General features: G+C 38.1%; 1 protein-coding gene across 6 annotated transcripts in view; it reads right to left on the bottom strand.

Annotated features, from left to right (window-relative positions):
* The window catches only part of DOCK3 (dedicator of cytokinesis 3), a 199,864-nt gene that overhangs the window by 69,041 nt on the left and 107,226 nt on the right, over window positions 1-23,597 (bottom strand). For all 6 annotated transcript variants that reach the window (XR_009819784.1, XM_062008169.1, XM_062008167.1 and 3 more), the window contains exons 13-15: window positions 18,027-18,115; window positions 14,550-14,675; window positions 5,193-5,317 (exon numbers count right to left, since the gene is read on the bottom strand). Coding sequence is in view for 5 of the 6 variants with exons in the window: in XM_062008169.1 (XP_061864153.1) it covers window positions 5,193-5,317; window positions 14,550-14,675; window positions 18,027-18,115 (340 nt within the window). In the remaining variant the exon portion in view is untranslated. The remainder of the gene's footprint in view (window positions 1-5,192; window positions 5,318-14,549; window positions 14,676-18,026; window positions 18,116-23,597) is intronic.

Raw genomic sequence — 23,597 nt, forward strand, 5'->3', positions numbered from 1 at the left:
ATCACTACAGATGAGTCATTTTATTACGCACTGATAACCTTTATATAATTCATAGCTTCCTGTAGACATGAAAGAAGAGTCAGAAGCAGAAACTCAGACAGAATGAAATTGGAAATTTTTGAACAGGTCTTTAAACTGTGTTTTGGGTCAAAGGATGAGTTAGGAGACCTAAGATTCTGGATGAATTCTAGTATCTCAAGTCATTATTTATCTCATTATTTTAGCTATGTTTTCTATTGAGCACGGAATACATACAATAAACACAGATGGCCAAATACATAAAGAGTCCCCAAAAAGGACCTAGTAAGACCATCACTTGTAAAATTAGACTTTGCTGAAAACATCATTTAATCACATTTCTCCTTCAGTGTATCAGTTCAGAAGTGATGTCTGAACTTTCCAAGATCTTAAAAACGTTGGTCTTCTGAAACGACAACCATCCGGCCTCACTGAGTACCACAGCAAATTCATGCCAAGTTAGTTCTTTAGTGGTAAGCAAAGAATTTCTCTTAAGTAAGCATCATCTGAAAATATGATGAGATCTAAAGTTCTGCTTTTAGATATGAAGAGCTCAGAAATCTGGAACAATCTATGTATTCCCAAAATACAGACAAAGAAAAACATGAATTGGTATTATTTAAGAGATGTAGAAATCTTTAGTCAAAATATCAGAGAGGGAAGTTGAGAGAAATACTAAAGTCCTGAAATAAGAGTCAAAAGGGTCTTTGTAATGAAGACATGGAGTAGGAAGCACCTTTTTTTATATAAGCACTAACTCATGTTCTGGAACCAGCACTTAAAAAGTGAACCAAAAGGTACAAAAAGATACAGAAGAACTCATAAAACCAACCAGAAAAAAAAGAGACAGCTTAAGAGACTCTTCACTTTTGGCATCTGTAAGGATAATGAACCTAGGAAGAAGCAGCAGCTATGCAGACCCAGGATGACACGAGAGAAATTCTGATGTAAGAACATACCACATGGAATAGTATCATGACAAGAACTATGGGTCATTTCCCCAAACCATCGCTAAATCCCATCCCAAGAGAATACCCACAATGCTGTTTTTTTCATCTGTCATCAAGGGAATATCAAGACAAGTACATCCCATTAACCAGATCATGTTGTTTAGGCCTGTGAGAATATTCCTCTGGCTTTGAGAAGGTTAAGAATCCATAAAGCAATCCCAGAAGAAAAAGTTCTCTGAAATGATTTCAAGAGCAGCCTTCCTGAACAGAGATTGATTTCAAAGGCTCTAATCCAACCAGAGAGACTGCAGCATACACTCACAAAACTCAGTCCTCTCAGGCCTTAGTAACCATATGGTACATGCCATAATCCTGGCATAAAGGTGAGGGTTTTTTACCAGGGCAACAAGAATTAACTGTTGCAGATATTAACAGGTTTGAGTGAGAGTAGTGCTGGCAGTGCTAAAAACCAGAATGCCTGCAATATCCCAGTGATATTTTGTCTCATAAGAGTAACTTGTTGGGCTTCAACATAGTGATTCCAAAATCTCACTCTGCATTAGGTTCTTAGGAGAAAGCAAAATAGTATTTGTGTTTCTGCTGTAAGGTAGAAATTACCTTAAATTGGCAAACGACCTGCCTTACAGACCAATGGTCAGTCTTTGAGTGTTCTTTCATGCTATCAACCTCAAATGAATAGGTGAAGAGTCCTTCCTTCTGGTTAACTTAGTTTCTCTGTATCTATAGTAAGATCTATAGTCTGAGGAGGAAGGGGTTGTTTCATTTTGTGCTTTGCAAAGTATAAACATGATACTCATCTCTGCACTTACCACGAGACCTGGATATGTAGGTGCAATAGAGGGCAGAGAGGTGTATGACACAGACAGTTGCATTGGAGGGCAGAGGCAAGAAAGGGAAGCTAAACTGGGAAATATATCAGGTAATAATCTTATCCTTTAAGGTGTGCCCTGCAATTAATAAGGTGTTGCTGCTACTGGAAAAGAGAATCAGTGAGAAATGTGTCAAGCTTTTTTCTTTTCCTGGCTGCAACAAAAGACACCAACAATTGAGTAAGGCCCCTTTGAAAAGGCAATGCTCAGCACTGCATTCTGGGAATAACTTCACTGCTTTCAGCAGGACTATTTTTGGACCAAGATACACTCAACAGCAACAGGGATTTGAGATAGGCAGAATATTCTCATTACTGCAGCACATGGTTCTGCTCAAGTCTTCACAAAGGCATATTTCAGCCTTGGAACGTGCTGCTGGCCAGGACAGGTTTAGAGACTTTTATTCTGGTGTCAGAATAAAAACTTTGTGACAATTTCTCCACAGTACTGTGTACCTCAGTACATGTGTTCTCCTTTGGCAGCTCTGGCTTTGCAAAGGCCACAGGTCAGGAACAGTAAAGGATATTTCAGCCAAAATCTGCAGTGCTTTGAGGTCAATGATTGAACTTCCAATGTTCTGCTCATATTACTGTAAGCTTGAACTGGGAGTTTTTAGTAGCTTCTCTATCACCTACTGAAAGTTATTAAATTGATGTAACAATTAGACAACTGAAATAGAAGAAAGAAAATAGCCACATAGGACTGTGAAGGCAACCCTGGGTCACACAAGTGAATCATTCAGGGGACAGGGAACCCAAACAAAGCAATTCTCTTCAGCAGTACTGCACCAAGCCCTAGTCAATGCACATCTTCTCACATTCTCCAATACTTTTTTTTTCAGATTATGCTGCATGTTTGAGATGGAAGCCCTGACCTAGCAGTCTCTTTACAGCTGCTTCACCTAGGAACAAAACTGTGTTCTGTCTTTGGGTGAAACAAGCTCCCTCCACATGGCTCTAAGTTGTCCATGCCAAAGATTACATAAACCAGATGGCTGCCGCAAAAAATAAACCACTTGGGGTTTAAAATTAATTTTTTAACATAAAAGGTAAACCAGTATCCATTTAGTGGCATACTGAAACAGCCTGGACTAAGAGGTCTGTGTTCAGCTGGATGACACTTAGTATTCCCCAAACCCACTGCACGGGCAGCATGGTTAGAACTGATGGAGCTTGTTGTTGTCAGGACTTTTCACCTGAAGCACAGAAAGGTTTTGAGCACAAACTTTGCCTGTATTTTACAACAAAAATCTGCATTCTAAAAGTTGAGACAAACTGTAAATCTACAGTTTAAAGAGATGAATCCTCATCATTTTCAGGGCATTTCTATAGATATAGGGCACTCAAACACACCTAATAGGGATAACTGTCTTCTGCAAGGACAAGGATGTTACCACTGAATGGTAAGAGAATCCATTCAGTTAGAAGTAATTCTAGATGGCTGTCTCATTTGCTTTCACTCTGGCAGATGATTTTGCAGAATTTTTGAATCACATAGAAATTGGCAGCAACAAAAAAAGAGGAGAAATGATTAGTTCGCAAACCCAATTCTAAGTAACTGCTTCTGTTTCCTTACATGCATGAGATTATTCTTGCAAATTGCCATTCAGCACTTTTGAACTGCACCTCTATATACACTCAGTTTTATATTATTTTTCTAGTTCTATTCTGCAGTTAAGAGAGAACACAAATGTACCCAAGCAGTGAGTAGGAGCTGAAATTGAAGGGAAAGAGAGTTCAATTTCTGTTGTCCTTGGTGGCCCTTTTACTTCTCAGCAGATATGATAGCTTATACTTCTGAGTATTTCCTATGTAGAGAAATTCTACTGTCTGTATGTTTGAAATACAGTGGATCTTAGACATTATGAACCCAACATCTCCCTGATGTGAATGAAGTACCTTCATGGCTTCGACTTCAATTATACAGAAGAGCAGTAACATAAAAAGTGGTATAAAGATTTTATTTTAAGTATGTGGTTTAAATTTAAAAACCACAGAAGATCCTTTTGGGGTAAAGTCTCTCTTTTAGGACATCTGATTTTCTTCTAATTGGATTGATCACCTTTTACTATGCTTTGTACCACGTCTGTTCCACTATCCCACATAAAGCTCTGAAGTACTGGCACACTCGTAACAACAGGCAAGAGACAACTGTGATTGACCATTCCAACCAAAATCACGGAAGTTAAGACTGATAATGTCTAGAAATTATATGGCTTTCAGACTGAGTTTACCACAGTTACAGTATACTTAGCTATCACTATGTACGTGAGTATTTGAATACGCTGATACTGCAGTTTGGAGGGTAAAGACCTACATTGGTCTTGGGCAGACTGCTGGGAAATAAAGTGATGATTAAAAATGTGTCACTTAATTTGAAAGGTATGCTAATGCAATTAAACTGAAAAGGATTGTGATGTTCCTGCAACAGCTATGAGCACAAACCAGTTCCTACCAAGAGATGAACTTTCCTGTTAATAAAATCACAAGCAATTGTAGCAAGAAAGGAAAAGTTCTCTTTCAAATTAAAAAGCCAGACTGTGGAAATAGCTTGGTACACAACCACTTTGATGTTTAGACTCTTCCATAATAATGGCTACAAATGCCATTTTATTGCAGTGGAGCCAAATAAACAACAACAAAAAAGGCAGAGGGAAGCTACAATTAATACATTTTAATGCAGCCATTTCTGCATTTCTGATGGATGTTCATGTTGAAACATTTTCCATTGACTTCTCTATCCTCCCACCCCACACAAAGCTGACTTATCTACGTTCTCTTTAATAACACTAAAAGCAAGAACAGAGGAAGAAAGCAAAACCTTAAACACCACCATCCACACCTGGACTGGAGCCATCCCAGGGTGAAAGCCAAGATCTTGGAAATAAGGCTACTTGAATTTGTTTTCCAAAACTGCATTCAGCACCATAACTCCAACAATTCAGATTTAAAAGCCTCTCTTGTAATCACATTTCATTTTGTTGCACAACACACATTATTTCATTTTAGACATTTGTCACATACTCTTCAGTTCTTTCTGATTACAGTCACTCTGCATTTTCTTTTCAGTATAGCCCCTGACATCACATTTTGAAATTACACAGGCTTCAGTTCTCCAAGTCCCTTATTCTCAGATAAGTGTTCCAAATTCTTTCAGATGTATAATCAACCATTTCCTTCATCATAACATATAGTTTAAAACTTAGCAAACAAAAAGAAAAGGTAAGAACTAGTTTTAGTTTAGCACTTCCCATGCACAGGGAAAACAAACCCAGAGTCACATCTGGAGCAAAAGCAGGTGGCACCTGAAGCTCAAAAAGGAAAGCAGCACTTACCTTCAAGATTTCTCCATCTGCATAGAGCACATACATGGTGACTTCAATGTTCTTCTGCACACTTTTCCCACCTCTTTCAAAGTCTCCCTTTTCTAATGTCAGGTATAAGTCGTTGCGTATGTCACCTACAGTGAAAGAGTGGAGTCACACGCTTGAAACTCATCATGGAAGACTCAGTGCCCCTGCAAATCATTTTCTGTGTTCTGCAAGACTATGGCTGATGCCCAAATCATTCCAAGCAGCAAGTTAATTGTTAATAGAGATGAATATTTTAATATCAGTGCATAAAAATCAGACCATTGTTAGTAATGCTTTTATTAAATGGGAACTCGGAGTCAATACCTGCTTTTATTCTGTAAATGGAGAAGGGAAAAAAAACTCCTCCTACTACTTTGCCTAGGTAGCTGATTTGGAAGTATCAGGCTAAGCCTAATAAAACATCATTATCACCAGACTTCCTATTTCCAATACATTTTAAGGAAAACATGAATGTAGAATGTTAGTGATGAACAGCAGAAAATTACGTTCAGTGAGCTCTTCAAGTATTTTCTGTGTCTTCCTCACTTCTTTTTATCGTAACAACAAGATGAAAGCAGCCTTTTTGGAAACCTGGTTGCAATTCAGTTCAGATAGATTAGGAAGGAATTATAAGCATTTTTTTTGCTGGCTTTCTGGCTAGCCTCTGGTATCCATATGCACAGATAGGAGAGAGCGGGCAGTATGGAGACTTGCCAGTTTCTCACTACCTCATTTTCAAGAGCTTTCAGAGCAAGTGACTATATTCAGAAATAGAAATGCTACCATCCCTCTCAGCATCTTGTTAGCCTGAATTTCACAGATTCTAGCTCACTTTTTTTTCTTTTTCTTTAAAGAATCTGATTTGGGAAACTCTGCTTTCAAAACCAATGCAGTCAATTCTAAAGCAGCCACCGACAGGACAGCAGGTACCACCTAGTTTTTCTGTAAGATTTAGTTACTGTCATCATTTCATGATGGTTTGCACTTCCTACTTCTTTTTATTTACTTGTCAGAAAGGCAAACATACTAAAGGACAATGTATAAAAACACACACACACACAAAAAAGTCCAATAGAAATTGAAAGCCTTTGAAGGCAAGTATTTCGTTAAGCAACCTCAACTAACTAAAAAATGTAGTGATGGAATGGTTATCCAGCCAAGCAGAGGCTTCTTGAATGTCTGATTCCTTCCACTTGGAGAAGCTGATGCAGCTGAATCTGTTTATTAATCAGAAGCACAATGAAACAGGCAGCATTTGCTTTCAGGCAGTGAGGGATATCCTTTTGTGCCTGTCAAAGAAGCACTTCAAATTCCTCTTGTAGTCTGTAACCCCACAGAATTTCTTCCTTAATCTACTGTAGGGACAAACAATAGAGGCTTTCAGTCCTGGCTTTACTTTCTTTTTATTTATTTCTGGAGATAAGTACAACTTCTAAAGCATGGAATATATATATATTTGTACCTGACAATCAGTGTTTTCTGCTAGGAACTCTCTATAAATGGGAATATGTATACAAAATGTCTTCCTTTTCCCATCAACTTCCCTCTCACTGTGGATTCACACAGAGCTGACTGCCTGAATCACCTCACAGTCAGAGGTCTGAACATGCTATGGTTCATTAACAGGAAAAAGATGACAGCAAGAGGCTGGTGAAAGACCTCAAATATTTGATCTGTTTTTTTTCCTCAAAGAATAATAATCAAATGCAACATTCCACGATCTACAACCACAGAGAAAATTATCTGTGCATTTCTCTTGCTGTTCAAAATCAAGCTCAGCCACTTGTATGTCGATTACAGGAATATCAAAGTAAGACAAAACTCTAAACAGAAGATAATTTAAGGAGGGTCTTTTGTTTTGAAACTTGTGCTCAACAGCTTCCATCCTTTTTTTTCTTGGTGGTTTGCACAACGAGGAAAAAAGTTTCAATTTGTATGCTGGAACTTTTAATAGAAATTAATTGCACTCACTATAATTAGCATTTTGGAGCTTCCTACTTGTGACCTCTTTTCTGGAAGACAGACTAGCTATATAAAGCCCAATGTCAGATAGCAAATCATTTTCCAGCCTAAATGAAAAGCAGCATTTGGTTATTTATAGCATTTTGTCTTCTGTTAAGCTTAACAGGAGGGATATTACTGCACTAATTAAAATAATGCCTTTGGGGTGAGAGGTAGAGTAACATAAAAAACAGTGGATTTGCACCAAAATGATGAAACAAGAAGGGAAAAAAGTGTTTTAGTGACGTATAGTGGTGCACCTTCTCTTGTAAAAATATATACTGAATGTTAAAAAAAATAGAAAAGGTCTTTAACTATAGTAAAAACAAGAAACTAAATGTACCCAGAAAGACAAAATGCAATTAACTATCAGGTATGGAGCCCATCAGAAAATAAGCAGCTGAAGCTACAAACTGAAATAGTTCCATTTCTTTCAGTGAAAATAACCTCACTACAAAGAAATGTCTCCCTTTTCCAACATATTAGTGACCCACATCACTTGCTGAGTCTTCATACAAGCCATTTGTGTTCTCCAGTTGCTGCTGCTTTTGAGCTCAGATGCACTAGTGGGCTGCAGAGAAACTAGAGCACGTGCCTGAACACAGAGCAGTTCATTACAAATTCTGAGTATGCAAACTGCCAGGCTAAAGAAAACAGCTGTACAACCCCACTAAAGTGCATGAACAGACAGTGTAGGGCAGCTTGCATGTGACTAAACACAGCGTGGCCAGCATGATCAAGAAGTGACCCTTGTCAGCTCTGACACAGAATGACAGCTACACACCAAGTCAAAAATCTTGGCAGGTAGAGCTTTCCCTATATTTAATTCCATTGTAAAAAGAGATAAATAAAGAAAGGCTGCAGGACCTGGGACTGTGCAGCCTGGAGAAACAGAGACTGACAGGGGGATCTCATTAACACTTACAAGTATTTAAAAGGTGTTTGTCAAGAGGATGGGGTGCCATTTTTTTCTGTTGTCTCCAGTGACAGGACAAGGAGTAATGGACAAAGGCTGGAACATAAAAGGTTCCACCTAAACACAAGGAAAAACTGCTCTCCTGCAAGGGTGAGGGAGCCCTGGCCCAGGCTGCCCAGGGAGGGTGTGGAGGCTCCTTCTCTGGAGGTCTTCAAAACCAGCCTGGATGTGTTCCTGTGTGACCTCATGTAGGTGGACCTGTTTTGGCAGGGAGTTTGGACTAGATGATATCTAAAGGTCCCTTCCAACCCCCCACCATTCTGTGAACTTGTTTAACAAACTAGACAATTCGTGCCCTCTGCGTGGCAAAGTACAATACGAATCGTACTGGCTCTGAACTGACAGCAGCTCTTGCATTTTGAGAGAAAAAGAGTGTGGCTCTCCAATTTGTATCTCTTGGGCCTCACATCTTCTCAAACAGAGGAATGCAGATTATAAAACTGGGTTAGTCATGGCCTCCTATCATTATTACAGGAATAAAAAAGTGTCAGAAGGCTAGTGGGCCAAAGGTATTTATAGACTAAAACCTGCAGGTGACATTTTAAGCTGAGGTCTCACTGTGTTATATGGCTGCTAAGGATGAACTGAAAACCTAATGAGAGTTTTCAGAATGGTATTTGACTTAAAGCCCACCTCTCTGCAGTTGTTCTCAATTTAAAAACAAATGCAATCTGCTTCTTGGTGTAAAATACATGCACTTCTTACATATGCAGTTACTTAGGTTCACTCTTTATGAACTGTCTTGACTGACAGTATTTTTTTAACCTATTTAAAAAGCCTTATGTTAAAAATACAATTGTTAAAGTTATAAATCATAAATGATAGCTTGGGGGGGGGGGGGTTGTTATATTGAAATGAAATCTGTTCTTATACCACCTGAAACTATTTTAATGCTACTGGGGAAAACGAGGAGTGATGGAAAAAGCTGCATGAGCTCTGTGTCCATTTTGTGTTTACAACACAAAGAAATGTACTGGAAAACTTCCAAATACTTATCATTTTCAAGATTTAGTAACATTAAGCAGTCCAATGGCCAATTATTGTCTAACAACTATTAGAATAAGTGGATTTAGCTGGATAAGGTGAGTTTTCCACTACAAGATGAACCAGTTACTAGAACTACAAAGTAGTAACAATTTACAGAAACTATCTGCTTTTTATCTTACACTTTTTATTCAAGGAAACTAAAATATTTTGTACACCCAGAAAAGGAATGGTCCCTCTTTTTACAGGTGAATACTGTGTCAAAAAATCCCACTACACAAGCCACATAAGTTTCTACAGGAGAGAGAAACAAATACCTGAAACCTTAATTCTACCCAATTTGTTTTCTAAGAGGCCAATGTTCTGTGACTTTGTGAACCTGCAAAAAGCACACATAAAATATCTCTGTAACCTGGGGAGAAGTGGCAGCTCAGAACATTCAGGATGTGCAGCTCTAGCTTCAAGAGACTTAGGAAAATGACTGTATTTATTCAGAGAAACCTGATTGAATTTTTAAAACTGAAAGTTTAGTCTCCTGCAATTTAAGTAGCCAAGGACACAAAACCTCAATCTCCCAAACAAATTCAGTATTTATGTCTGTACTTGTTAAATTGTTGAGATGGTCCTATTTACTTAGGACTCAACACTGTGATATCCTGCCTATTCAACTCTAACATTGTTAGGTTGAGCATCACTTTGGAAATACTGGCATTTATTGAAGAGTGCCAATCTCCCCAGAGTGTGGATGGGAAATAAAACTCAAACCCATACATTTATGTCCTCTATATAAATGAATATGCCCACAACTGGGGTAAATCAGCATTATCCCACTGACTTCAGCAAAGTGACTGCAATTTAAACCAGTGAGGGTTTGACTCCATAGGAAATTCAGTCCAACAAGTAATGAAAGCTCTGTAGATAGACTATTATTTCTGGCCAGGAGTACCATATTAAACCAGACATTCCCTGGATGGACAGCTCTTCTCTGCAGTACCTTTGGAGGCCACTGAACAAAAGCCAGGTGCCAGGAATTGGATTCAAATCTCAAACAACATACTACACCGTTACTTTAAGTTGCAACGTTCTCCAAACGAAAACATGCAACTACTTCTGAAGTGCAGTAATTTCCACACAGAGGAGGTAAAACAGCACAAGGCCCACAATCAGTTTTGTGATAGTCATGTTATGTTTTCAAAACAAATGGACTAAAGGGAAAAACTGGAGAAGTGCACAATATGGGATGGGTCTCAAACACTCCTCCCAGCTGACCATTATGGACTTGCACATCTCAAAAGACTGAGAGTGCCAGGCCTCACACTGCATGATCTTCCCTTGTCACCTTTGACTCTGCTGTAATTCTTTGCTTTATTGCTCGTGGTATTACTGCTTGTCTGTTAAAGTTAAGAAGTCTGGTATGGTCAGACAGTCTCTGGGAATCACATCATACCTGTTTCAGCAGCTTATTTCTCTGTCCCTTCACCAGTCACTAATTTTAAATCTTATATTCTTGAAACAGTTATAGTACACAACTATTAACATTACTGCAATACAGCAGCAAGGGGAAACAGAGCTTTTATCTACCACCTCTAGGATAAAGTAAATTAACTTCTTTTTTTCTATAAAGACAACACTATGCAAGTATGGTGTTCCTCTAGCTTTCAGTGGGCAGAACAGTCAATTGTTTCAAGGAAAAGAAAAAACCTAATACTAGATCATTTGTTATACATTGTTCAACTGTTATGTATAGAAAAGAACTTATACAATACTCCTTTTAAATGCAGTTAAATAGTTTTCTTTCAGCAGTAAGAAGTTGATTTTTAACACAATTTTTCTTATCTCCTCCAACTTTCCACAAGTTTATTTATGACACAAATATTTTTTTTCTCCTTGTAAACACTTTTTGGGGATAATTATTACTTAACTATATCTTTTAGTCTTGTTGACTCTTGCTGAGAATATTTTCAGAACAGCTAATGGATTTTGCCACATCCATTTTTTAATGTATTTTCACCATGACTTTGTGCTCACTGACAGAACAGATGCTGAGATGTTTCTCACTTTTGCCACTTATTCATCTGTCATAGCTACTAAATTTGTCAGAAACACTGTGGTGTGAAGAGAGACTGATAAGACAAAGTCTACACCTCTCTGTTACCAAAGTTCCCCTATGATGTCATGATTTGTTGTCTTTACCAATCCCAGCATTCCATGAAAATGTGAAAATGGGAAAAAGCAAGCAATAAGCAGACATTACACAGAAAAGCAGAAACTTACACCCAACTATCTTCATCTCTGCATCAGAAAGAAAGAGGAGAGAATAAAGGGAAAGGATAGGGAGAAAAGCCAGGAAATTAAGACAAGGAGAGAGAAAAAAAGAGAAAGAAACATCACTCACAAGTAGAAGATGAAGCATGCACTTTTCATCAGAGGATCAAAGTAAAAGACAGAATACTTATCAGCACATGGGGAAGGGAAGGGATGTCCTTTGGGGAACTGACAAACGCCATGACTATGCAATAGATTTCTGATCAGCAAGTTCTGTATACAAATAAAGTTGCAATCCAAAAGGCAAGCAGCAAATGCCTCACTGCCTTTATCTCTGGGGAAAGGTAAAATTGTCAGGATCAGATGGACGGTGTTAAACCCAGCAGCAATTTAGAGAAGCAAAAACCCAAACCAGAAATAAACAAAAACCCACCACACCTCTTCATGAGGCTGATTTGACTGAATCCCTTCCAATTTGGACCAAAAAAACATAAGCAAAGTCTTTATGATGCTTGTCTCAGATCACCACACAGTAGGAAACAAAGGACATTTAATCTTTAGAAATGAAGACAGGCATGGTTATTTTGTAGGATAATAAGCTTGTTCTGCATAACCATGCAAGATATAAGCACATGAAGAACGGCTTCACTTTGTTTCTTAATGATGACCAGCTACCACTTATGTTGCTTATATCTGAGCGAGGGAAAAAGAGGGTTCGATACAGGAATTAACTCTACAGTTCAGAGAACAAAATGGTATAGAAAAACCGTTGTGGTAAGACATTGCTTCAGAATTTTTATGGTTAAGATGTGTACGTGTGAAAAGATTTCCTATTAGAAAAGAAAACGAAAATGTTAAAACCTGTGACCAGGGAGAGTAATTTGAAATGCTAGAGCTATTTACTTATCTAAAAATAGATTTCTTGGTTCAGCAGAATGATCACTGCATATTTTACCAATACTAGGGGATGTAGCCTTTATTAATTTATTCATTAAAAACATTTTAAAATCACACTGCCTTGAAAAATCTGCATCCGCTTGCAAATACAAGTCATGAACTTTCTGTGCTCTTTTCTGAAAGAGGAAAACCTGGCTTTAATGAGAAAGAAACAGTTCTGAAGCAAAGCAAGGAAAAGGTAGTTTGACAAAGACAATTAAAGCAGCAGACATAGTTAAGAACTGCTAACATGCATGACAGAGCTGGTTTTCTAGTTGGTTGGAGTTTTCATAGGTTTCTCTGTTTGATTCTTTGTTTGGAGTTCCCCCCTCTCCCTCCAAATGAAATATATTCTAGACAATATTAGTATTGCTAAGAAAGAATGTTTGACTCTGGCTGTAACAACATAAGCACAAAGTAAACTAATAGACATTCCTTGTTCATGTAGTTTAGCTAATCCACTGGGAAGGAAACTTAATCTACCCAAATGTTCTATCCTGGACATTAGGCTAACTGAAAACCCAGTTTGATCTATTGTTTTAGAAGTAAACAGACAAATATCTGCTGTCACTTGAATACTGTCAAACATTTTTATTTAAAACAAGGATAATTAGAATGAACTGCTCTAACTTATCACTGCAGCTAAAGTCTCCTCACACTTCCAGGGCTGTCTTTCTTTTCTCACCTGGTGTTTAAAGACCTTTACAACACAAATGTAAGCCCTTTTTTTCCCCCAAACACAAATGCATACAGCTTTGCATCTAAACAGCAGAAGTACAGGGAGGATGCCAGCTTGCAGAAAGAGGCTAGGGCCCAGAAAATCAAAAAACAATTAAGAAGAAAACCGAGGCCATAAAGCTATTCCTTAAGCTTGTTAAGATGTAGTGATCTGAAGCATCCAAGGGACAACTCTGTATATAGAAAAGGGGGATAAAGCAGAAGAATCGATTCCCTTATATGGGTATGTAAATGTTATTTTTTGATGTTGACTTTTCTATCTGGAATCTAGCTATTCTAGCTGACAAATCCAGCTGTAATCTCAATTACAGCCGTCCACCTTGCAGCATACCAACATGCAATATTTAATCTTTCCTCTATGTGATTGCTTTGGGTAAAGACTGGAGCTGCTATAAAGTCACTAAAATCCAAAATTTACAATTGGCTTTATAGCCCATATCCTCTGCTGCTCTATTACTATTATTTTCAAGTTGTTAGTAAATAAAACACATCCTGTTCTAAACTCTTCTTACTTTAGTGTCTAGAAATTCTTCCCATTTCCTTTTTTTTATTGTGCTTTCTGAAAAGCCTCTATAATGAGGCTACAAAAACTACTTTTGATACTGATGTGTCACTGCAGTCTTTCGAGTAATAAAATCTGATACTTTTCCCATTATGCTTTCATAAAATTCCCCATATCTGCAAAGTCATCCCTTGTCTTGGTTGTAATGCACTGCCATGAGGTAGTGTTTCAAATGCTACACATGCAGTATCATTAGTAAGCCCATTTCTTACTACATGGTAAAAATCAAGACAGTGTAATGCCAGGTTTTATATCTATTGATTGCATGACTGGCTAGGTTCTGTTTCTCTCCCTAAATGAACTATTGGCCATGGTAGGGCTACCTCAACTTGTGCCAAAACAAGAAGCATCTCAAGCTGCTGCTCCAGAAGTAAGGAGCAAACGAAGTAGAACAATGCTTCAGCCAAGACAGCTGTTGCACAGACTAGGGGCTTTGTAAGGCCAGCTGGAAAATCAGACCAGATTTGCAGCCTCGTGTATTGTCAACCATTACAAAAGGATCATATTCACTCCAAAAATCAAGGTGGCAAGCTGGAAACTTTTAGCAGGCTTTGGATTATTGTGAAGAAGGAACTTCATGCATTTTAAAATAAACATCTCTATGCCTAGCATCCATAATTGGCAGGGGAGGTAGGGAGAATAGCAAAGCAATTTTTCCAGATAACCTTCTATACATGTGAATTTAACACCTTCTGCAATGTTCGCTGATTAAAATGACTTAGCATGTCCCTGTGAATCGGCAACTGACATTTACTGATAAGGCTAATCTTCTATTACCGATCTTCTTCAAACCTAGCACCCATCCCAGTGCTGTTCATCTGGGAGAGTATGACAAAAAAAATTACCAATATATTAAGATTAGAGCTGTTCCATTTACCTGGCATTATAACATCAGGAAAACCCAGCTTCCTGGTAACAGAAACGCCTCTGTTAAAGATCATAGGGTTTTCCCTTCGAACCTGCTCCATGTCGCCACGAAGAAGCTGAAGAGATATTATAAGTCCTGGAAAAAAGCCAAAGATGTCAATTTTTTCAGACCTAAGAATTAGATGGCAGTATATACAAGGCTTGCAGGTAAAGTAACGCTTTGCTCCACAGCTAATTTAATACAAGTACATAAATAGAGAGTTCTTTTCTCCCTGGGAGTAATTTAAAACCAAAATGGATGAAAACTCACCTGCTTTAAAGGATCATTTAAGAGCATAACATTATCCTAAAATATATATGTTAAATATCAGAATATTTATTTTTACATAGATGTCACAAGTTACAGTGAAGTACTTCGTTCCTCATATACAGCAGGTTACAACACATGTACGAGCAATGCCACTTCTGTCTGAACTACCACATCACACAACGCTGTAGAAATCTGTACAGTGGCTCTAATCCTGCTTCATAACATTAAAAAAATACATCCCAAAATGTATCATCTGTTTCTTTAACAACTTCATCCAAGAAAGTTGATTGTTATGAAATTCCCTTCAGTACCTCTCCAATATTTCAAGAGTTATCAACTGGTCAAACTGACTTCAGCAACTAGCTCTTTCAATTAGACCTTTTGTTCGCTGCATCAACTGAACATCTTGACTAGGAATAATTATATAGTTAATCTCAGTCTGCCTGCTTTCTCTAGTTGCTTTTCATTGACAGTATATTACATCCCCAAAATGAGGACAATGTATTGGCAAAGCTTCAAAGACAAGCATTTTGACACCAGAAAATGAGAGGATACAGCTCAACCATGCGAGCTCAGCCTCACCTGCTGAACAGACATTACCAGCCTCACCTAGCGATGTGAATTACCTTCACACAGCAATTTCTCATCATCTTTACCTCATTCAATGAGTCAAGAGTTCTTTCTATCCTCTCTCTTCACTCTCTGGTACAACACAGATGAAAACAAACACTGCTTTGTATATTATTGCATGAGCCATCTAACTGCTATTTCCTAAGCTTAATAAATGGGCTTTGCAAATAGTAACTTAAGTCATCACTTTGTTAGAAAAGTTACTGGGTGAATGGAACCAGTAATCTCATGTACTTCCCACCTGCTTTCTGCTCTGCTCTCTTGAAATGCTTTTCAAACCTGTTGTTTGGCTTCAGACAAATCTGGCAAATACGTAGAGATATAGTTAACATGGAGATTATGCAAGTTTTATGACTACTAGGAGTTGGGATGAAAAAAAGAGCATAAAGCCTTAAAACAAAATAAAACGGGGGCCAACCAGCCAGCTGGAAAATCAGCATGTTTGTTCTCAAAAGCTGCCAAAACATAGACTTGCAACTGTCCAGCTAAGTAGGGAGAAGAGTGCTGCAAAGCACTGCAGGGAAAACAGAAGCTTTATAACCATGGAGAAAAGAAATCAAACCTTTAGAGTACCATGTATGATGTATCTCTGTGTGCTACAGAAGGCTTAGAGGAACACAGGAGACAAGATCACTTAAAAATTGTTCCTTTTATATCCTCCTTTGCTGTTAAACTCAAACAAATGAAAATCATTCAAAATATTCCTACACAAGGAACTGGAGTAAATTCAGAAGTTCAGACCTTCCCACAGCCAACACCTCCAGTACTTACACAGCACCAGAATTAATTTATTATCTATAAAAAGCAATCACTAATGTTAATTTCCAGCATGGTATTAGATATATTACTTATGTGATACCCTCTCACTTGTTCCACCCCAAAAATCTTTTCCCTAACTTCTTCCTCTCCCCAAGAGCTTTTGTAAACATGCTCCCCAGTCCTCTTTTCTACACATCCTGTCCTTCCACAGCTTCATGTCAGCCTACAAATACTGCCCCTTCCACCAGTGCAATACCTCTTGTCAAATTTCAATCTCCCGTTCCAGAGATGCACTAGAGCTTAATGAAATGTTTGAAATAACTATTTTGAACAGCCAAAAAAAAAAGCATAAACACCTGTTTCCCTTTCTTTCTGCTCTTCAAAAAAGCTCATACTAGGAAAAAAAAAAGAGTTTTAGGCAGACACTTGGCATTGGAAATAAATGCAAACAGCCCGTTTCAAACAATTTTATACAATTTAGGAAGATGTTGTAATGATAAGTGGTGGATGACTTTAGCTGTAACAGGAGGAGCTGCAGGGAAGGAGACCAGCTTTGCATATAACAAAACTCCAAACCACACAACTGTTTTATGTGCCTGATGTTGTGATTAGTATCTTCTGTGGGAGTGTGAAATAAATATTCCACCACAGTGTCTCAACATGCAAACAAGTGAAATTAAAACACTATCAGTATTTGGACATCAGCACATGGATTAATCAGACACTTGGTCATGAATCCAGAACTGTCTGTAAGGAGACTGAACTGCATCCCATCAGCTGGTTTGTGGAATTGAATCAGGGTATCTCTGAATTAGGGAACTGCAGGAATCATTAAAGGCAGCGAGGAGACAGGACAAGATTTACTTTCCTTGTCTGTCATTAGCTGGGGAAAAAAAAAAAGGGTTTGAAAGGTGGCAAGAACTGCAAAGTCAGTTTTTCTCCTCAACTATGTCATGAACTATCTAGTACTGAAAATATGACAAAGTCATCTTGAGAATTAATTTGTAGGTAGGAAAACACAGCTGATTTTCTGGGCATGAGAATTTCCTGAACAGTCAGACAAGTATACTAGACAAACTTAACCTCTGGCTTTGCTGCTGTTTACAAGATGCCAAGTATCCTCAAGAGAGCAAGCCTTAGGTGTGTGTTCTACCTGGAATTTTGAAGAGAATCAGGGATGAAAAGGAAGAGAGTTTTACCCAGGGAAATTCTGATAAAAGTTAAATTCTTCATTCCCAGTGCAGAAAAGTCTGCTCACAGTAACATGGGCCAGTGCCACAACCCCCCTCCCCAACTTTTAAAGGGGTTCTGCCAATGCTGATTGCTGCTTCTGTTGCATTCTCCCATGGGCCACCAGTTTTCAGAAGCACAGATATACTCAGTACCAGCCAATAACTGGAGACTCACAGAATATGCTAATGCAACAGCAGGCCATTAGTTCTTTCCACTGCTGACCTCACCTACAATAAAATAACACTGCAGATACAACAATGAAGGAAATTAAGCATGCTGAATTAGTATTACTGTCAGTCATATCTGAGAAGGAAAGGTATCAGGTGGTTTGGGTTTTTCTCAATTCCTGGTTCAATTGGCAGATGTCACACACATTTTCACCTGTAAACTCCACCTGAATGAATTTAAGCTAAATTTGAAAAGCACAACAAGTAGAGAAACTCAGCTATGCATAATCTCACACCTCACTGATTTTCTCTGCTCTAAACAATTAGCAGCTTCCTAAAGGAAATCTTCAGCTGTTATTAGGAGAGAAACATAGAAGTAAACATTTACCATAGTTGGAGCTGGGTGCTGTGTATTTGGTGCTGGACTTGCGAATGATATTTTCATGGATCTGGCACCATTCATTTTCGTTGTTACACCTAAAACAAAAGAACACTAATTCAAGTCAAAAGCTTTCTGCTGAACCATCTCAGGACAGGAAAGTCAGCTTTGCTGTAGGTTGTGTGGCTTTGATGAATGAGAGAAATCCCATGTAACTCTTGTTCTTAAGAGTGGAAGCAAAACATTCCCTAATTGTTACCACCTTTTTATGGACACTTAGGAGCTGCTGGTGACATTTCTGTCATCAAAGCTGTTGCTTCACTCTGTATTATGACAGAACAAAGCAAGCTCTGGACTTTCCATTTGAATTCTGTGCATGAAGAAAACTAAGCTAAAATTAACGGTTGTACGTATTACCTTTTTGGTTTTAATAAAAAATCAAGTTAAAATCAACAAATAAAAAGTGAAATTTGAAAGACTAAATAAACCCTTAAATTTTTAGTATCTCAACACGACTTTTGCTTACCTATATATTTTACAAATGCCTTGAAACATAATGCAACTCCCTCCCCTCACCCCCAAACTGTAGAACAAATATCAAAAAGTATGCTACTGTATGTGTATGACCTCCTGGAGGAGAGTTTCACAACTATTTATTCATCTATATGTAATTTTAAGAAGCATTAGTAAACACTGTTACACTTCATTTCCAGTCACATTACCAAATCAGGAAATCAGGGACACTGTAGCATTTGGAAATCATATTGTGGCAGAGGTGGCTGAGAGCACCAGATGCAGATGGTTCAAGTCTCCTTCCCAGTCACAGAGAAATACAGATTCCTTTTAATGATAACCCACGAAATATTCACCACATGAACAGAGAGCCAGCAAAGCAGGAAACAGGACAAAAGCACACTTGCACGTCTCCTGCTTTCTGAGCACCTGAGTCAGATGTGTTATGTTTCTGTTGAGGATCCAAAGCCAAAAGTACATGGATTGGAGTGCCACTGAGAAAGTAATCAAGGAAATAAGCCCCATGTTCTGAGTTCATAGGCTACTGTCTCAATGTATGAGAGAGACATTTGATTGGGAGGCAAAGAATCGGTGTCCCTCTTTATTAAGCTATCACATGAAAGATGAGCCACATAATCCTCTCTCTTGTGAGCTGTGTTTTTAATGAAAGTGAGTAAGGCTGTGTGTTTAATACTGTATTCAGTGTCACCAGCACTTTTAGAAGTCTCCTGGGCCTGCCTACACAATCAAGCCCTCAGCAGCAATAGACAGATCTTCAGTTTCATTGTGTTTCCTTGTTTCTAGACAATAACTGGTACCTAGGCTCTTTCACAGAGTTTAGGTACTAACTTATATATTTCAAGACAACAAACCTTAGGCATTAAGATAATGCTAGGAACCAAAATGTAGGCATCATATAGGTGGCTGCTGAACTGCTAAAGCACTGCTCTCAGTGTTTTGGAAAAGAAAAAATCCCAATGTAGATATAAATACTTCCCAAGATACGTTACTGCATCATATTTCAGATGTATCTGTGTACTTCAGGTCTTTCTTCATCCTGCAACTTTTATTCCATCCAAAATTCTTACTCTCATAAAGAGTAACCCATCCTAAATGTTCAGTGAACTTGCCAAAACTTTTCACAAAGCAACGACACAGGCTTTACCCATTAGAGAAAACTTTATCCAGCTACAAGATATATTAAAAACCATATTTTGTAAACTGCTGTTTATACAACATACTAATATTTCACAGGTATTTGTTTATGTTTCTACTGTCAGTTGGGAAAGGACATTACTTGGCAGTTGTTGGCCTGCAGCTAGAGTACTGTGCTCAGTTTTGGGTTCTCCAACAATTGGAGAGAGTCTTGTGCATGGGCAAGTGGCTAGAGCATGCACTGTAGGAGAAGAGGTTGAGGGACCAGGGCTTTTTCAGCCTGGAAAAGACAAGACAAGAGGGAGAACATTAACAGCAGCCTCCCAAGACCTACAAGTTTTTATTAAGACAAATGAGTCAGCCAGATTCTCCAGTGTTGCATGGTGAGATGATGTAAAGCAACAAGCATAAACATAAGCAAGAAAGGTTCAGACTGCATATTAGAAATATTCTTTCCAGGAAGACAGTCAAGCATGATTGGAAGAGGTTGTCCAGAGAACCTGTGCCATCTCCATCCCTGGAGGTTATTGAGACACGACTGGATAAAGCCCTGAGCAGTCTGTTCTGATCTCACAGCAGGCCTTGCTCTGAGAAGGAGGTTGACTAGAAAGGCCCTTTGTCAACCTGCATTAGGATTCTTATCTTAACAAAGTGCATGACTTTATTTGCACTAGTATATGTCAAGCTGTATAACCAACCTGCTAAACTCACTGAGCTTGAATGGAATGATACCAGGACAGAAGTGAATCACATAATGAAGAGACACACTATAATGTTATGAAGTACTTTAGCGTAAACACAGCTGAAATGACAGTTTTCCTTGTGTAACAATCTGAAAAATAAACCCAGAACCTTTACCACCAACAGGCTCAAAACCAGTGCAGTGGTTAAAAAAGAAAAAATAGAAAAGAAAAAAGAAGAAACAATACGCTGATCAAGTCAATTTGCTTTTAAAAGTCAATTGTGCTTTATTTAAATCACAACTGCAAGATTTAAAGAGTCCCCATGAAGCCAGCAATCTTTAACTCAGCAGCAATGTTTGATAAGTCCCTTTCTAAAACTTCTCCCAAGCAAATGAACACTTTTTCCTTTTTTTTTGTTTTCCCCCAAGAATACATAATGTTGGCAAAAGCAGGGTAAGATATGAATCAGCTACTGTGAAGACAGTAGGGATTTTTTTTGCTTGCTGCATTATGTAACTGAAGAATAGTATGGCAGAAGGAATTAAGGCCATCTAGAATAAGTAGTATCTTGTAATTTTCTACAGCTTCAGTATTACAAAGTCATATACTGCCAAGAATAATGAGATAACCCATAAAGCCTGTTACAGCCCACTTACTGATACCCCCTGCAAATGTTGATTATTATAAAAGCAAAAGGAACATAAACTTGGAATAAATTAAACACAAAGTACAGTAAAAAGGAAAAATGGAGAAAACTATTAAGAGAGACTTCTCAGCATGCTATCCAAAAGTCTTCACTTAATTAAAATGTTGAGCAGGGTATTCCTAGGTTATCTGGTACAGTTAGATTGGGATTATCCCACCTGAAATCTTAGCTATACTTAACACTCCTCCTTTCCCTGCAGTGGGCTTAGGTTTCAGACATCTCAGCTGTTAAGAATATATTAACATTAAAAATTAGCTTCCCACACTGGCATTAGGAGATACTGCTTGGGCAGTCATGCTCATGTACTCTGGCCTGAGGTTGTTGGATTAGGGATGTTGAGAGTGTCCATGTCTACTTCTGTTTATGGACCTGTTTTTGACAAACTTGTCTAATTCCCTTCAGACCTTCTAATAGTGCCTATCTCCACAGCACCCTGTGCCACCACAACCACTACCTGCTCTCTAAATAGGTACTTTCTTCCATCTTTTTACCTATTTTTTACCTAGGTCATCTACTTATTTTCCTGAGCATCCTTACCTCTTGCACTGTTGTATTTCATGAACAACAGTTTACCCCTCACCATGATTTTAAAAGTCTTGGTCACATCCCTTCTCACTTCTCTTCAAGCTGAAGCTCCCCACAACCTCTCCTTTAAAGAAAAGACTCCCTGCTGCTGAACATTTTATTTGCTCTACTCCATATCTTCTGTAACTACTTCATCCTTTTGAGATCACATATCCACACAGTAACTCAAGACAGTTCAGCACTGAAGTGACCTTACAGAACTTAACAGTATGAAAAATTGATTATTTGTACTCCCCAAAACAGTACCTCAAAACCAAAACACAGCAGTGCTAAGATATGTCTTGACAAGACATTAAAAGGTCATTTATATTACTGGAAATTATTATATTCTTCCATGAGAGATAACCTATAGGACAAATTCAATACGATCCTCCATCCTCACAGCTGAGACTACAGAAAATTTCTAACCTCTGATTATTTTTTAGTTGCTGAACCAGCCTCTGGAGTGCAAGTTAACATAGATTTCAGCCTCTAATGACTTATGCCTGCAAATTAACCTGGAACAAAGTTATTCCAAAATCAATGGACTGTAAGGATAGCTTAAAGCTAGTTTTGTACCAGTTACCAAGGTAAGCTGCACTTTACATTTCCTGAACACAAAGAATAATATTCTCCCAAGTTTGAAATGCTGGCCTGAAAACACTTTCTTGTGATGCATTTTATTGTGTTAACATTTTACTTGTCTAAATACCAAATATACTGCAAAAAGTATTTCTCGTGGAAATAAGAATTTTCTCCTGAGATATCCATCATCTTTTCAGATTGGCTGGTTCTACGGTGAATTTGCCATTTGGAATGTTGGTCATACTACATCAGACCCTGATGTCAGACAGATGGGGACAGAAATGCAATGTATGTCCTTGTCCAGCTGGGCAAATAACAACAACTGAGTACCAAAAGGGAAAGACGTGGGGGCAATACACCACATCAATAGGACGGAATTTTAAGAGTTACTGCTGGAGAAGGAGAAAAATAAAGGATTGAGAGAAAATAGGACAAAAAAACCACCCAACTGGATAATATAAAAGAGAAAGAATGGAGGTATTTAGAGGAGTGGGAAGACTGACAGAAAAAAATAACATTCAATGAGCAAAAAAATCAATTAAAGATTCATATAAAAAAATAATATCATCAACTGATCTCAAAAATGATTCAGAATTTAGTTTCCATCTTACTTTTAGAATATTTCATATGTATATTATTAAAAAGAATGATAAAAGTAAACCTTCATGCTTTCACATAATGAGCTTATAACTAGTGCTGTGGTACTATATCCTCTTAGCAAGATTATAACATGACTGTGGGATTAACAAACAGGAAAATCTGGATTGTGAGGAAGATGTATTTTTGAGACATAAATCTTTAACAATAACAAGTGAAGCTGAGAAAGACTGAAGTAAATTGATTTATTTTTTTCTTCTCCTCCATAAGCATTCCCTCTTGTGGAGCCAGCAAAAGTCCTCATTGAAACATCATGTATTTGCTCCAGTCTTTGTTAGGCTTTCAGTCTCTCAAATATTTTCCAGCTTCTCACCACCAAAAGGCTTTTCTGGCTGCATGCTGGCTGCCTCATTTCTGGCAGCTGCAAGCTTTAGCTAGACAGGCTACAAAAAGAAATCTTTTTACTGCTCCTTTAAAAATACAAACACACCTCCCTCCTTATTTCATCTTCAGAATGTTTTTGTGTTGGCCTGAGGCATTTTAACAATAATCAAAATGAGAGCAGCAGGTAAGAAAATCAGCTCAGCGTTGTTTAAGCATTCACACACAATTTTAAACTCACAAAGGATAGAAATCTGTCATTTCAGTTGTAGTCTACAAAGCAAGAAAAAGTAGGGTAGCTAAAAGAATATGCAAAGAGAAGATGCAAGCAGATAAACCTGTGAAAGCTTTCTGCCATGGAAGACCAACATCTACTAAAGCTGCAAAGGAACAAGC

This window comes from Colius striatus, chromosome 15, assembly GCF_028858725.1.
Source record: "Colius striatus isolate bColStr4 chromosome 15, bColStr4.1.hap1, whole genome shotgun sequence".
NCBI lineage: Eukaryota > Metazoa > Chordata > Aves > Coliiformes > Coliidae > Colius > Colius striatus.